General features: G+C 47.2%; 1 protein-coding gene across 2 annotated transcripts in view; it reads left to right on the top strand.

Moving 5' to 3' along the window:
• The window catches only part of PTDSS1 (phosphatidylserine synthase 1), a 64,639-nt gene that overhangs the window by 45,594 nt on the left and 1,695 nt on the right, over positions 1-17,350 (top strand). Inside the window, exons 10-12 of one of the 2 annotated variants that reach the window (XM_049633072.1) lie at positions 5,815-5,914; positions 14,820-14,888; positions 15,625-15,694. In XM_049633072.1, the coding sequence (XP_049489029.1) occupies positions 5,815-5,914; positions 14,820-14,888; positions 15,625-15,694 (239 nt within the window). The other variant, XM_049633073.1, reaches the window with a different exon arrangement.

Here is a 17,350-nt window from a genome sequence, read left to right as displayed (position 1 = left end):
CAGGCTTCATTTAGCAAGGTGTGGAGAGGGGGGGAATAGGAGCGCCCCACATAGCCACAGTCAAATTTTTGCCTTTGCGGAGGTGGGCGGGGGAAGGGAAAGGGCAAACAGGACCCCCTGAGGTGTCTGACCCACCATTCCATCTTTTTCTCCTGAAGAGAGCACTTTTCTCTTCTGTAAATGTTATACCCTGAAAGGGTTTGTATTAATTACTCGCAGTGTAACTAAATACGGACTCACAATGTGGTCTCCCACAGTTGTACCATAAAACTGAGCTTTTAAGCTTTTTATACTCAAACCTGCCGTGCCCAGCGGAGAGATGGGACTCCATCCAGCTAGGGGATGGGAACCCCACCAAGGAGAAAGCAGTAGTGTGTAAGAGCTGGCCTCTTCTGTCTTTAGAAAGTCCCATTACACTACTCCAGCTCTGTGGGGGTGTTAGGCCCAGACCGATATGAACAGATTCCCCAGGGGAGCACTTTATACCATATTTATCTTCGTCTTTCTCCCCACTCTGCCCTCATCATAACTGTTTCTGAACAAGAGGGAAGTAGCCTGATTTATAAAGAAAGGATTTTGACCGCATGGCCCTGAAGGAAGGTGTCCACGCTTTGGCCATAGCAGGAGTGAGTAATCACTTTTCCTTCCCCTGGAAGTACTTGGGTGGGGCCGTCAGGGGCTGGGTTGGGTAAGAGTCCACTGTTCCCCAGGGGCTCCAGGACCACGTCCGCCTCACTCTCAGAACTGTCCTTTGCTCCATGTTGTCCTAACCCAACTGGTGCCCCTCTGACGATAAGCCTCACGTCTCCGGTGCTCTGCTGCACTGTTCTCGCCAAGGTCAGTCCCAAGTCAGCAGGCCCTTCCTCCACCCGCATCTCCCCTGTCTTCCCCGCGGCATCTGCCATCTTGAAACTGTTCCTTCTCGGTTTCCTCTGCGGGCTGTCCATTCCACGTCACTCGTTTCCACAGTTTCTTGCAATGGTACTTGTTCTTCCAGGCTTTTCCCCCTGTGCTCCCCTACCCCCGGAAGGATAGACAACAGCTGTGAGGCAGAGTCCTTCCAGGAGGAGGGCACAGCCCTCACCTTCCTGCTGTTGACCTTTGTTCACAGCCTCCTGCCCTCCTCACCTTCTCTCCCCATCTGCCCACCTCTGTGTCGTGCCCTCCGTGCTCACACTGCTGGGGTAGCATTCTAGTTTCCCTTTTCCTGTGTCTTCCCCTTCATCCTGTCCTCCTCACGATCGATACTCCGTCCTTCCTTTATCCCGCCACCCATGCTTCCTTCCTCAAAAACCCCTCCAGTCTTAGCCCCAAACCTCGGTGGTAGGCACAGAAGTTTTTTTTAACAGTTGAATCCCTTTCCCCAAATGACATCTTGCCCCAAATCCTAACAGAGAGCAAAACAATTGACTAAGCCTGGGTGGCTTAGTCAGTTGAGTGTCTGACTGTTGATTTCGGCTCAGGTCGTGATCTCATGGTTGGTGGGTTTGAGTCCCACCTCAGGCTCTCTGCACTGATGGTGCAGAGCCTGCTTGGGATTCTCTCTCCACCCCTCTCTCTCTCCCCTTCCCTCGCTCACGTTCTCACTCTCTGTCCCCTCCCTCCCCTCAAAATAAATAAATAAACTTTAAAAAAAAGAAACAGTTGAGCAGAATTGTCAAGGTGAGGACCCTTTTGCCCCTGTCCCCACCCACCCCACCCTGCCCCTGGGGTTCTTGGCAAGTCAGAAAGTTCCATGGAACACGGTTGAACCTTTTTTTTTCTAGCTGGTAAAGCCTAGCCCATCTTTGACTGTCTCTACAAAGGTGCGTCTACTCCCCCTAATCTGAACCGGAGCCTGACTCCTGAACCGCAGGAGCAGTTCCTGGCTGCCTGTGTGACTGTGCGGTAGGTGTGTCACAGATTTGCACGTCTGGTTTCCACTGCTGGAGGGTCAGCTCCTGGCTGGCCAGACAGAGCGGCTCACCCACCCCCTGAGCCATCCCAGCAGTGTATTCTGGCACAGCCATGGGGCAGTATATGCAGTATATGCAAGGTGCACGGAGGCCGTGGCATCCTCAGAATCCAAAAGCAGGTCTTGTTGGCGAACTGAAAACTTTTTCCACTTGTCAGGGTTGGCTCGGGCACCCAGTTTATACATGCGGAGCCTAGTGCTTTTGTGCCCCAAGTTTCTGCAGTGACTCTGCTTACATTCTTATCCCATTCACTGAAAAGCTCCTTACCCTGGACCCCACGTTCCTGTCATCTTTATTTCTACCATGTCTGGAAAGAGCAGGCTCCGCAGGGCTGGGAAGCTGAGAAGGTCCCAATCAGCTGACCAGCCTCGTCCCCAGGCAGGAGTGCCTCAGGATGCCCCAGCGTGCTTGTCTGCCTTGTAACCTTGCTAATTAAAGATAAGGATGGGCGGAGGCATCTAAGGAAGTAGCAGCCCCGACTGAATTCCACCAAACCACAGTTTGGCCACCTAGTTCAGTCTGGTAAAGATCTGAACTAGATTTAAATTTGCACTCCCCACCCCCTTGGTGAGGAGGTTGTGCTTTTGCAGGTGACAGGCTCAATAATATGGGCTCCCAGTGCTCCTGAGCCTTTGGACTCAGCCCTAAAGGGGCAGCCATTGGGTCTTATACAAAAGCGATGTTAGCCTTCCTTAAGGACTTTATTTATTGGGATTCCCTCCAGGGGCCAAGGATAATGGTGGAGGGGCAATGACTGGTGGCGAAAGGGTCCATGTGATTGCTGGGTTTAATGTATCCCAGTTCCCACCGCTTCTCACAACTCTGCAGCTACTCCCTGGGTCCCCTCCCTAGATTAGAAGGCTCCCTGTTCCTGCCGCCCGCCCGAATGAGCAAATTAAAATGTAAATTGAATCATGTGAAAAAACCTTTTGCTCAAAACCCTCCCTCAGACTAAAAGCCAAGCCCTAGTGTGGCCCTCATGACCTGCGTTGCCCTGTGACTCAACTAATGCCCCTTCCCCTCACGTCCCCCCACCCTGCTTTGCTCAGTGGTCACGTTCTCACTGAGAAGTCCACGCACATGGACAGCAGCTTACGTAAGATTTCCTCAGCACAGATGAGCAAATCCTAACCCTAAAGTTGCTGACTGAAATGCTCTGTGGTCTTTAACTTCAGGTCATTGTGAAGTCAGTTGAGTAGGTCCTGCCAGCATTTTCTTAACGTGAAATAGAATACAAAAAAATGTCAAAGTAAAGGAACAGATTGTTTTGCAAAACTTTTGTTTCAGGTGTGTGTGTGTGTGTGTGTGTGTGTGTGTGTGTGTCTACTAGCTCACAAAAAATGTGTTTCTTGCTGTGGGTCTCAGATCATAAAAGTTTGAGAATCATGGCCCTAGTTACTGTGTTTTTGAAAGGTGAGTTGATCAAGTTGGATACCCCAAATTCTCACAGGAAACTCTGTGACATTTCAGTCTGGCTTAAGAGCAGATAAGCACACTGACTTTCTGGGCTGAGCATTTGCTGTTCTTCAAGAAGTCCCAGCCAAAAGTTAAACTAAATATTCTTTCTGAGTCTGCTCCACAGGCACCACTTTGCTCTGTGCTGCCATCTAGTGTGGGCTCACAGCCCGGACTTGAGGATTCTAGCGACACTCAGCCCTACACTTAAAAGCCTGTAGTGTATTGCAGCTAGAATGATGCTTTCTCACACATGTACTTTGTTGGGGGGCGGGGGGGGCGGTGCGTGGGTTGGGGATGGTCTTTAAAGATTCAGGCCAGCCACTCCTAAACATTGTTTGGTTGGGGCTAGGGGAAAAGAGTCCCAAACTCTCGAAAGATAAATTAAGGAGATTTTCTGCTTTGGTTCAGATTTGGGGTGTTCAGTTGTTTAGAGTCATCTGTACATTTGATGCTGGGAGTGATCTTTGGGTCTTCCCATGGGTAGGGGGACCAAGGACCTTCTGGGCCCCTTCTTGCCTTTTGAGAGAATATCTGTGCGACTACACCAACCCTGATTGACCAGATTCCATCTGGAGTTAAGGAACCCCTGAAGTGGAGTTGTCTGAAATCAATATTCTTGGGTCATCTTTGGGATCACGTGGTCAGCTCATACTCACCTCATCCGTTCTTAACTGTGAGCTTGGAACCTTAGTAAAGGCCTGATCTTTTTAAACTTTTTAAAAATTTTATTTAAATCCAAGTTAGTTAACATATAATGTAATAATGGTTTCAGGAGTAGAATTTAGTGACTCATCACTTACATATAACACTCAGTGCTCATCCCAACAAGTGACCTCCTTAATGTCCATCCCCCGTTTAGCCCCCCCCCCCCACCTACCCTCCAGCAATTTGCCCTCAGTTTGTTCTCTGTATTTAAGTCTCTCATGGTTTGCCTCCCTCTCTGTTTTTATCTTATTTTTCCTCCCCTTCTCCTATGTTCACCTGTCTTGTTTCTTAAATTCTACATATGAGTGAAATCATATTTGTCTTTCTCTGACTGACTTACTTTGCTTAGCATAATATATTCTAGTTCCATCCATGTTGTTGCAAATGACAAGATTTCATTCTTTTTGATTACCAAGTAGTATTCCATTGTGTGTATATATATCGTATCTATCCATTCATCAATCCATGGACATTTGGGTTCTTTCCATAATTTGGCTATTGTTGATAGTGCTGCTGTAAACATTGGGGTGTACATGCCTCTTTGAACCAGCATTTTTGTATCCTTTGGATAAATACCTAGTAGTACAATTTCTGGGTCATAGGGTAGCTCTGTTTTTAATTAAAAAAATTTTTTTTTAACATTTATTTATTATTGAGAGACAGAGAGAGATAGAGCATGAGTGGGGGTGGGGGGCAGAGAGAGAGGGAGACACAGAATCCGAAGCAGGCTCCAGGCTCTGAGCTGTCAGCACAGAGCCCTACGCGGGGCTCAAACTCACAAACCGTGAGATCATGACCTGAGCTGAAGTCGGACACTTAACTGACGGAGCCACCCAGGCGCCCCTGTTTTTAATTTTTTGAGGAACCTCCATACTGTTCTCCAGAGTAGCTGTGCCAGTTTGCATTCCCACCAGCAGTGCAAAAGGGTTCCTCTTTCTCCACATTCTCACCAACATCTGTTGTTTTCTGAGTTTTTAATTTTAAGGTTTGATTTTTATATTCATAAATGAAGGTGCAGAACATAAAAGTGGTGTTTTTCTTTGCTCTTTTAATTAAAAAGTAAAGCAAAGTTGTTGTTGTTGTTGTAGTTTTTTAACATTTTTATTTTTAGAGGATAAAGGCTTACTTTATTGTCATCCAGAATGGGGAATATTGAACCTGGAAATGCTTGGAAGTCTGGGAGGGAATGTGACTGCTGCCTTCAAATTACTGAAAAACTTGGCTTGGAAGGCTCAGACTCACCCTGTAGGACAGGAGGGCAGAGTTAGGACCCATGGGCAGGCGGAGGCAGATACCAACCTGAGACAAGGAGAACTTCCCCACAGCTAGAGAGATTGAGTGGCGGAATAAGCCCACCTGCCAAGGTAGTAGGTTCTCTGTCACTTGAGAGGGTGCCAGCAGAGATGGTGACAGTTCATCTCGAACGTGATAGGCACTCATCTGGATGCTTGCAGCTATTAAAATGTGTGAGTGGAGGTTCTGTTCTGGGAAGAGGGAAGAAGTGAGTAACAGTAAAATAAGCTAAGTACTAAATATAAATATATATGTTATTTCTGAAGAAATTGCAATGGAAGAGAACAAGTGTCACTTTGTGGGGAACCCGCTCTCAGTGTGTCATGATGGCATAAGGCATATTTATGTAGGATGTATATGCTCTGATAAGACGAATTAATATTTAACCTCTTGTTCTAACTAGGGTCATTGGTTTCCTGGAAGCTATCGTGTGCATAAAATTTGGACAAGATCTCTTCTCTAAGACCCAAATACTCTATGTTGTGCTTTGGCTTCTTTGTGTGGTAAGTTTATTTTTTTTTAAAAAAGATCACTTTTTTACCCAAAAGTGTTAGTGAAACTCCTCATGGTGTCTCTTTAAAAAAACCAACAACAACAGCAAAAATTCTTGTGCACCTAGTTTTTTTAGAAATTCATAGACCGGACCTTCTGCTTGTAATCACCCAAAATTGGCCACTAGTCTGAAGGTCAAGATTAAATACATGGGACCACCCAGCATCCAAAGCGGGTCACCTTGGTAAGTTCTGGTCAAATGCCCTCAGCAGGTACACCATACATGCATAAATTTCACTTGTGAGAATTCACCTACATGCAGGCCTCCATGAAGGAGCAAGGGTGTTACAGTGTTACATATTGCTGTACAAGTGTTTATGGACAAAGTGATGGACTGTGGTTTATAGGTCTTGAGAGATGTTCTTGAAGGTAATCAGACCATGCAGTTTCTGCCCCACAGGCTGACTTAAGGGGCCAAACCCTATGAGCTGACCTTCCTGTCTGAAGGGAAGAGCCCTTGGGAGCCTCTGGCTCCACTGTCCTGGGACTTTTCTGTAATCTTTCTTTCTTTTTTTTTTTTTTTTAATTAAAAAAATTTTTTTTAACGTTTGTTTATTTTTGAGACAGAGAGAGACAGAGCATGAACGGGGGAAGGTCAGAGAGAGAGGGAGACACAGAATCTGAAACAGGCTCCAGGCTCTGAGCTGTCAGCACAGAACCCGACATGGGGCTCGAACTCATGGACTGCGAGATCATGACCTGAGCTGAAGTCGGACACTTAACCGACTGAGCCACCCAGGAGCCCCATCTTTCTTTATTTTTTTCATGTCTATTTATTTATTTTGAGAGAGAGAGAGAGAACGAGCAGGGGAGGGGCAGAGAGAGGGAGACAGAGAATACCAATTAGGCTCTGCACCGATGTAGGGCTCAATCCTGGCTCAGTTGGTTGGGTGTCTGACTCATGTTTTCAGCTCAGGTCATGATCTCGTGGTTCATGAGATAGAGCCCTGAGTCAGGCTCTGCACTGACAGTGCAGAACCTGCTTGGGCTTCTCTCTCTCTCTCTCTCTCTCTCTCTCTCTCTCTCTCTCCCTTTCTCTCTCTAAACTAAATAATCTTAAAAAAAATAAAATTAAGTAAGATCTTAACCTACCTTAAGCATTCTGTGTCTGCCCTTCTTAATTTTTTTTTATTATTTTGGACAGAAGTCTTATGTTAAGCTTAGGATTCTTCACTTTTACTTGGTTGGTCCAGAAAATTAGTTTGGGTTTTCTTGGTAATCACAGAAAATTTCAAACATATGTGGAAGTAGAGTAGATGACCCCTCATGTACCCATCTATCTTCCAGTTTCTTTTTTTTTTTTTAATGTTTATTTATTATTGAGAGACAGAGCATGAGCAGGGGAGGGGCAGAGATAGGGGGAGACACAGAATCCAAAGCAGGCTCCAGGCTCCGAGCTGTCAGCACAGAGCCCGACGCGGGGCTTGAACTCACAAACCGCGAGATCATGACCTGAGCCGAAGTCGGACACTAAACTGACTGAGCCACCCAGGTGCCCCTCCATCCTCCAGTTTCAACAGTGCTCACCTTGTGCACAGTCTTGTTTCCTTGTATTCCCTACTCTCTATCCCCATGCTGAATTATTTTGGAACAGATCCACCTTTAATATTTCAGGATGTATCTCTAAAAGAAGGTAAGGATGCTTTCTTGTTTAATGCAACCACCATACCGTTATCACATCTGAAAGAGAATAATTTCATAATACTATTAAATATCTAATCAGTGTTCAGACTTTTAATATTTTTTAAAATTATGTAATTTTTGAACAGTCTATTTGAATCAACATCCATTTGTTGCAATTGGTTGGCGTGCCCTTTAAGTCTCTCAATGTATAGTTTTCCCTCTGTCTCTGGCTCTCTCTCCTTCATGATTTATTTGTTGAAGGATCCAGCTCTTTGTCCCATAGATTTTCCCACAGTCTGGATTTTACTGATTTTGTAGTGTACTGTAATTTAACAGATTTCTTTGTCCTTTGTATTTTCTGCAAATTAGTAGCTGAATCTAGAGGCTTAATCAGATTCAGGTCTACTTTTTTTTTTGGCAAGACTTTGTGTTTTTAAGGTGTTTTTTATTGCCTTTCACGGCATCTATTTTTAGGGTTACTTGTTAGAAATCTTAACTGCACCAGAGAACCTTGAGCCTGTTCTGTCCCATTTTGTCTTGAACAGCAAAAGGGAATAATGATTTCCTTTGTACCTACAGTCCAGAATTAACGTTCGAGTGGTTTTTTTTCCAGCCCAGTGAAACTAGATGTAAGAATTGGTTAGGGGAGTGTGTTTACATGTGCCTGGAGATTTTAACTGTGTGCTTTCCCACTTTTCTCTGGCACATGCACCTCAGGTGTATGAATAGTATTGTGACCGAGTGTGGAGGGCAGGTAGAGGTGGGTGTGGCCCTCTCCTGGTTCCGGAGCCATGGGGACCACAGAGAGGCTGAGGCAGGTGGGACTCCTGGGACATGGGCAGCAGCTGTTCTCACAACACCCGCATACAACCCCACCCTAGGGTGTCCGTGGCCAGAAGGGTCTTCTCAAGGCCATGTCCAAGAAGCCCTGTCTGGTCACCTGCCCTGCAGGGGCTCCTTTAGTCTCTCAGTTCTCGAGACTTTTCTCCATTTTACTTATTTGACACTTAGCATACGCTCCCTTATGTTGGTGACTTTTGGTTTGCCTTGGTGCCTGTGTAATTGTCACTTCATTGAGGACACGAATCACTTCTTGTCTCCTTATTGGTCTCTCCTTCCCCTGGCATGGTCCCTGTAAGTCTGTCATTTGTTCACAGAACGTTTACTGAGTGTTCATCAAAACTGCACCTGATGCTGGACCCACGCAGATAGATGATGGTCAAGATAAGATTTATTAATGGTCACTACGTGCCAGGCTCTCTTCTAAGCAGTTCTCATGAATTACATGTTTGATTGTTGCTTTGAGGGCAGATACTTTATTAGCCCTCTTTTATAGATGAAATAAAGGCAAAGAGAGGTTCACTAACTGGCTTCAAGGTCACACAGGTAGTAGGTGGCAGAGCCAGGGCCTACATCCAAATAGTCTGACAAGAGTTTGTGTTCTCCCACCCACCCCCCTGCAAAAGGTGTCCCCTTCCAAGGCTGTCCAAGTCCAGACGGGAATTGTCCACGCAATCTCATCATGTTCATGTGTGATAACCATTGTGAAGGGTGTGAACGTAGTGCTAAACGGGCACTAGAGAGCACCAGACGAGCTGGGGAGCTGCTGAGGGCTCCCTGGATGTAACATGTGAGCAGGATTTTGAAGGGTTGCCACGGATGCTCTCCCAGCTGAAAACCTTACAGGCTGCTTCCTCTCCTCTGTCACTCTTGAAATCAGCAGGTCGCCAGGTTCTGTCCATCCCAACCAACTATGGAGCCCATCTCCGTCCCCTCCTCTCCGTTCCCACTGTCTGGACATACGTGTTCCTCCCCATTCTGCCCTTCAGACCCACTCTCTACGCTGCTGCCCGGCTGTCTTCTAGAACTCATATCTGAATCTCTTTCCCTGCTCAGAACCATTCCCTGCCGTCGGGGGTGTAGAGGAGTCAATAATACAACACTTTTCAGTTCAGAATAGTTAAAAGATAGGGTGAAAGAAGGATGTAGAGATCAGAATAGCATCTTTATCACTGAGGATACACATTTTTCAATCTCAGCTTTAGATGCATGGCAACAAGGGGTTTGTGAACAGTGAACCCTCGAATGAGACACTCTCCCACCCCAGGAAGCAGGCCACCCTGTGTTGTGTAAGTGGCCTTGCACCCAAGGAAGACAGGAAATGTCCAGCTTCCTTATCTCAGATTCGTCAGTTGGTTAAGAGAGAACTCGTTGTCCCTGGGGTGGAAAGGAGCAGGGGTATTATACCAGCAAAACTCTGTGTAGAAAGAAACATCAAGAAGGAAGAAGGATCCCTACCACACGTCCTGCCAGCTGAAATATGTTGCTTGTGTGTTTAGGACGGTCATTATCTGGAGCATTCATCATACCCGCCCTCTTGTACTTTCTTCTTGGGCCACCCCAAACTGGACATAGCCACCTCAACAAATCATCCTTCCAGACTTCTCTTGTCCTCACCCAGGGCATCTTCTTTGCCTGGGCTGAGTGCTTTTCCCTTCTTTTTCTACCTAGTGACTCTTATGCCAAGATCAAACTAAATTCACACCCTCCATGAAGTGCACCCTGATCTGCCAAGCGGCCTGGATAACTCCCCTTGGGGGACCAGTCACACTTGGTACATATTTCATTGAGTTCTAACCTCAGTGTAATGTAACTTGCAGTGTTTACATCTGTCTCCCCAGCATTGTACTTCTTGCTCACAAAGACTAAGTTTTTGTTGTCTTTTTGTCCCCACTGATTCTAGTGCGTTCCCTGATGCATAGGACTCACTCGGCAAATGCATGGAGAATAAAGGAATGAGTTCAAGAGGCAGAGACCAGGAGACAGACGTACAGGCAGGCTGAGAGACAGGCATGTATGAAAACATGCAGCTGTGCCCATGCCCAGCTTCTCAGGAAGACGGCAAGCTGTTTGGGGAACGAGAGTGAGGAGAGTGAGGGGGGGAGGGGACATGGGACATCTGCTCAGGAAAGACCCTATGTGTCTGTAGTTGGAGATCCAGAGACAATAATTCAGTGGGAAGACACCTGTTCGCAGAGGAAGGCTGCATGGGTGGGAGAGTCCCGAGGGAGGAGAGGTGCTGTCTGAGGGGGTTGAGGATCCCAGAAAGAAATAACTGAGGCTTACCCAAGGGTGGTGGCGTGGAAGATGCAGAGAGAGGGCTGGATTTGAGAGCTGTTCAAGAGGGTCAGCTCAACAGGACGCCAACCCCTTGTGATAGTGTGAGTGACTCCACGGTTTCTAGTTTGTGCCACTGGGTGGCAGTGTTGGTGGTAGTAACAGATTGGGGGATATCACAGAGGCCCGTTGAGTGAAAGGAGATGAATTGGGTTAGAGCGCTGGGATTTGAGGGACCCTTAGAACTAATAGCTGAAGGTATCCCGTATCGTGGGAAATGCCAGTCTGTCCAGTAACACTGGAAAGACTTGGTCAGCAATAGAGGTGAAAGAGTTGAGGGCCACTGGTGCACAGGGCATGGTGGGAGCCGCTGGATTCGGGTAGGGGAACACCTCGTGGGCAGGAGAAGCTGGCTGAGGATGGTCTGTGGAGCAGCCACACTTAAGAGGCCAGGCCTGAGAAACAGACCCAGGAGAGCAGGCCTTTGAAGAAGCAGAATCCCCTAATGAGCATTATCAGTGCCATGGAGGGGGACCTGGCCCAAAAGGAGACCATTGGCCGGGATAATTAGATGTCTCCACTGCCCATATTCATGGCCTTTACTAAACATCAAGATTGGAGTGAGGTGAACATTATTCAGTAGGAGAGTTAGGTTTGACCATGCCTCCCTTACTCCTCAGAGAAACAAAGCCCCTAATTATTTCCCTTGCTTGGTAAGAGAATATCTCCAGGCCTCGAGATTAATGCAGAAGCAGAGATTCCCGCATGCCGGTTAGTTAAGTTTCTCCTCAGCGGTTGTGTGATCAGTCATCGGCAATTTGCATGCTCATTACTTTGACTGGAAGCCAGGGGAGATCTTCTGCCCTCATTGCCACCACACATGACGCTGTCGTGTGCTGCCTTGGCTCTCATCCCACATATTTTTCTTCTTTCTCTTTTCTTTTCCTTCTCTTTCTTTAAACAAAATCTGTGCAATTGCTGTTTTAAATCCAGGCCCTGACATTTTAAGTGGATGTGTGCCTAGGTTTTCACAGGTGTGCTTGCGAACCCATAAATTACAAGCTTTTGTCTCCTGGGACAAGTGTGACCTGGGCCTCTAAGTACCCAGGTGAAGTGGTAAATTTGGCAACCACAGCGGCCCCTTTGTGTGGCGATTGTGATGATAAGCACCTGTCGCTCCTGACCTGCCAGTGTTTGCCTGCCTGCAAGCTGCAAAGCCCATTCTGTCCTTGCAGAGACAGGGCTAGAGAAAGCAGAGCTCCGCACTCCTGCCCTCCAGTGGGCAGAATCCGCAATGACGGGCAGCCCTGCGCTCACCGCCCCTTCATCCTGTGGAGTAGCAGCTGCCTGCCAGCCTCCCCACCTCCATCGCACCGCGATGACTGGTCGCAATGACTGGTCTGGGGACATGGGACCTGCCTCCCACGCTCCACTCCCTCAAACCTAGGACAGTCTGTTTTGCCCTTCGTAAAGGAGCAAACACATACATAAGCTTACACACTGCAAATGCTCTAGTCTTCCCCACTCTTTCCATGCCATGAAGATGGTACATTTAATGGTGGTGTATGTTAGAAATCTGAGCAAGTACTACAATATGTTAAAGGGTAGAAGTTACTTTCACTTTATAATCTTAATGTATTCTTTCATTGCCTAATTAAGAAAAAAATTTTTTAAGTGTTTATTTCCTTTTGAGAGAGAGAGCACAAGCAGGGGAGGGGCAGAGAGAGAGGGAAGCACAGAATCCGAAGCAGGCTCCAGGCTCTGAGCTGTCAGCACAGAGTTCGATGTGGGGCTCGGACCCATGAACTGTGAGATCATGACCTGAGCCAAAGTCAGACACTCAACCGACTGAGCCACCCAGGCGCCCCGCTGCCTAATTTTTTTTTTCAATATATGAAATCTATTGTCAAATTGGTTTCCATACAACACCCAGTGCTCATCCCAAAAGGTGCCCTCCTCAATACCCATCACCCACCCTCCCCTCCCTCCCACCCCCTATCAACCCTCAGTTTGGTCTCAGTTTTTAAGAGTCTCTTATGCTTTACCGCTGCCTAATTTTTTGATGGGGGAGGATATGAGCTTCCTTTTCTTTAAATCCCTCATCTGCGTATGTATGTCCACTTGCATATGGATTTAAAATAAAATGAAGCAGTGGGCCTTATATTTCATGTTCTGTCTCCACCATGCCGGCATTCCCACTTCACTGACCTAGAAGGAGAAGGCCCGCCAGAGCACTCATACTCCTGTCTTTCTGCACTTAAGATGACACTGCACACCCAACAGACGCTTAACAAATGTTGACTGACAGGAACGGGGCCAGAGCTAGACTGCACGCTGCAGTGATGAGAGTTCACAGCCCTGCCTTGCCTGCAGTCTCGGCTCCACCCTTGCATCTGGGGGCTGTGCACAGGGATGCTGCTGGTCCTGGCTATTCCCGGCATGCTTTTCTTTCTCCGGAGGTGGGTGAGTGGATGGATGGATGGATGGATGGAAAGAGATATAAAGATGTGTAGACATAAAACCAGTATTTGTTTATCTCTACAGCCATCCCTAAAACTTGGATCCAGGAAAATCAAGAGACCTGTGTTCAGGCTCCAGTTTTGCCACATACTAAATGTGTGCCTTTGAATAGACACCTCTCCAAACATTCATTCCCCTTCTGTGAAATGAGAGGAGTTGAAATGAATGATATCTTTTGGATCTGGAATTAGTTTTGGGGTACCTGAGTGGCTCAGTCAGTTAAGTATCTGACTCTTGATTTTGGCTCAGGTCATGATCTCATGGTTGTGGATTGAGCCCCACATCAGGTTCTGTGCTGAGCATGGAACCTGCTTGGGATATTCTGTCTCTCTCTCTCTCTCTCTCTCTCTCTCTCTCTGTCTCTCTCTCTCTCTCTCTCTCTCTCAAAATTAATACAAACTTTTAAAAATTAAAAAGTTAAGATTCTCGGAGAGAATTAAAATTATTCCAGAAGAGAAGGTTCTACCATGATTTCACGACTGTTCACATAGTTGGTTCAAGGTGACAGCCTCAACAGGAAATGCAGGAGAAGAACCAGAGACCAGATAGGGAGAGTGCTTTGGTGTCAGTGAGTTCCTAAGGCAAGGAATTCTAAAGACAGGAGGGACAGACAGTCATTTTGTTTTGTTTTGGTGATTCATTTATGGTTGGGAAAGTCAGGCCTGGCCGGAGGGCCTGGCGGAGGTTCATCTGTCCTTAACAATGCTGAGGCACACCCTCCCTCTCTCCTTTAGTGCTCTGGCAAGGCACCCAGAAACTTCTCCCGGATTTTCAGTGTTTTGGCACATGTTAAAACTTCGGACTCTTGTAGATGCTATTCTTTGCTTAAATTGGAGTATAATTTAGGGTGTGGTGCAAGGTGGGTGGGGAGTCTCGGGGAAGTAGAGGTTATCCCTGCCTCTGGGTACCCACAGGCCATGCCCCTCTCATTTCACTCAGGGGTTTACAGAGCGGTTTTGTTTTCTCTGACTTCCTATGTACTTACAGAAGAAAAACAAAAGCAACCAGAACTGGGGTTGGGGTGGGGCCACAGAGACAAAACAGCAGTGAGAGAGCAGTGCAGAGCCACCCACTCAGACACAGTGGGCCTCGGTCCTAAATGCCCTCCAGCGCCACTGTGCTCCCAGACTGAATGAAGCTCCTTTTTCATTCAGAACTCGTCTTCCCCACGGAAGCTCACAAACTGAGAGTCCTTGTAACTTTCCAGTGATGGGGGCAGAGGATGGGCCGTGAGAACCAGAAATAAAGCATATACAATCCTATGTATCCTCTCTAGGAAGACCTGCAAAACTGTGCAGAAAATACATCCCACCTTATCCTACATCTAAAAATGATCTTGCGTTCTGATTATTAGCGTCGTAAGTAGTAACTACGGTCTGGTCATCACTCTTGTCAAAAGCTGTGGGGGGACGCTCTCCCCAGCCCTACTAGCTCTGCCATTTTGTAACCAGTGTCCTCAGAGAGACAGTAGAACCACATCAAGCCGTCCTCTGTGCATTACTGTTGAGACCCTGAAAGTCTGGGAAATGGGATTTCTTTTTTTTTTTTTTTTGGTGCAACATTGTTTTATGAAATATGCTTGGTTTTCTCTGCCAGGCCTTCACCACCTTCCTGTGTCTGTACGGCATGGTTTGGTACGCAGAGCACTATGGTCACCGAGAAAAGGTATGGAAGGAAGGGCAGAGATGGTCTCTGTAAAATAATCACATCCTGCTTGGAGCTTTAGCAGGGAAGCACATTCCTGTGAGAATGTGGTGTAGCCAACTGTGTGAGCACGCAGGTTCAGTCCTGCTGCTGTAGAAACGTAACCGGTTCAGGACCCGTTCCCTATCGGTTGCTGTCCTTGCTTGTGAGCGCCCTGTTCAGTAGGTCAGTGTTTTTATCCTCCCTTTTATAAAGGGGCTTAAAACCTAATTATGCGTCTGCTTAAAAATAATATTGCGGGGAGAGCCCCGGACTGGGTTTTGAAAGGCTGGGTTTTATTCCCGGCTCTTGTACTTTGCGTAGGCCTCTTTGTGACCCAGCCTGGGGCTCTCCCCCATTGTAAATGGCCCGCCCTGCCCACCGTGTAGTGGACACAAGGATTAAAGCAGAAAATGGATGTGAGTGAGCTTAAAATGCTACAGCAGTCTTGCAAAGTATAATATCTTTTTAAGTAAAATAATAGCTTTCATACTCGATTCATACTTAATTCGTATTAAGTCTGAGGAACTAAAGGTTCTTTCTAGACAGTTGATTCTGTACCACCTGGAAGACAGTCATGGCTTTATAGCCAAGGAACCTACGAATGGGGAGGTTCTGTCACTTGCCGGTGGTATAGGGGCGGAGTGACCTCCCTCGCTTGTCCTGCAGCCCCAGGGAGTCCTTGAAACTCCATCACTAAGTCTGCTTCTCTCTCTAGACGTACTCCGAGTGTGAAGATGGCACCTACAGTCCAGATATCTCCTGGTCTCATGGGAAAGGTACAAAAGGTATTTCTTCCTCACTGCTTAAAACTTGACTGGGTTCTTGGGCACCTGGGTGGCTCAGTCAGTTGAGTGTCTGACTTCGGCTCAGGTCATATACTTGCGGTTCATGGATTCGAGCCCCACATCGGGCTCTGTGCTGACAGCTCAGAGCCTGGAGCCTGCTTTAGTCTCTCTGCTCCTCCCCCGCTCTCTCTTTTCTCTCTCTCTCTCTCTCTCTCTCTCTCACTCACTCAAAAACAAACAAACACTAAACAAACAACTTTCCTGGGTTTTCTTCCTCCCAAGGCCCAGTGAGCAGATTTGGAATCAAGATTTATCCTCAGAATGGTGATAAGTGTATGCCCTGAAGGGTCTCATGTCTACTTATCCCATGTCGTCTGTTACTTATTAATGAAAACTGCAAAGTGCTGTCAGGATCTGCCCAAGAAACTTGCTTCTAAAGAAGAGGCACCATGTGGTTCTGCCTCTTCTGACACAGGAAAACATAACGAGGCGAGGCCCGTACCGTCCCAAGCACCCTATTGGGAATGTTCTTCCTCTTGGCTTTCATCCTGAGTGAAAAGGGTTAGGAAGAATTGTGCACTGGGAGGAGGAGCTTTCAGAAGAGGTGGGTTGATTTCATCATATTTATTCAGGAGGCAGGCCAGAATAAAATTCTGGTAGTATAGCCGGGGATCTCCCGTTGGCCTCTCCAAGGAGCCTTTTGGAAAGATTTGGGGCTACCTGGGTATTTTAAAGAATTAAGGCTTGTGGAATGATACCAAGGAGGCTCCACTGGCCAGTAATCTCTGGGCAATGCTCATGAGCCCATTGGAAGGCTGCCTGAGGGGAGAGAGTTATGAACACTGGAGATGGTGAAATTTAGCTCACAGAATTGCCCGGAGAAACTGTGGGCCCAGGGAGAGGAAAGCACTACTGTTGCGGTTGCTTTCTTGAGCTCTTCTGGGGTCGAGCTTTTTCGAGCTCTTTCTGGGGAAAATGCTAGCATGCTCTCTGCTGAGTTGCCAGTCACCCTTTTTGAGACTCCTGAATCAAGGAGTCGATAGGCGCCCTATGTTGGAACGCTGCTAGAAGTGGACGGAGGGGTTCCCTGGGGTTCCGCCCTTCAGAACCATCCCCTCACAAATCCGTTCTTGGCACTTGCAGGCCCTTTTCCATTGAAAAGACTGCACGAAGCAAGCAGTGGTAGAGATATAAATGAAAAGTAGACAAAGAGTAAACTAAAAAAGAGAATCTTCAGAGCAGTAAAAGAATCTCTTGGACAAAGCCAAATGGCCTTTGCAATGAAGACCAAATTCTGAGAAGTTTTTTCTCTGTTTGTTTGTTTGTTTGTTTGTTTTTTTAATGGCCGTCTTGGATGGAGATTTCCTCTGGGGCTGGATCTGAGCCCTGGAGCAGAGAACTCTCTGGCTTGACTGCTGGGCCAGAGGTTGGCCACACGCTTAGTCTTTGGGCACAGCCAGTCCAATGCCAGGAAGTTTTGCTCACCTCCCAGGCCTTCCTTACACACGGTTACCCGGAAGGCCCACCCTCTCCCTGCTCCCCCACTTCTACCCTCCACCTTGCCTGATGCCTGCTGGTGGCTCAGCGTCCGGTTGACACAGAAGTTTTTCTCTGAGGTCGCAAACAAATAATGGTGTGACAAATACTGCCAACTGT

Source organism: Panthera uncia, chromosome F2 (assembly GCF_023721935.1).
Source record: "Panthera uncia isolate 11264 chromosome F2, Puncia_PCG_1.0, whole genome shotgun sequence".
In the NCBI taxonomy this organism is placed as follows: Eukaryota; Metazoa; Chordata; class Mammalia; order Carnivora; family Felidae; genus Panthera; species Panthera uncia.
Note: the sequence above shows the minus strand (reverse complement) of the source record. Positions and strands in the feature narration are given on the sequence as shown.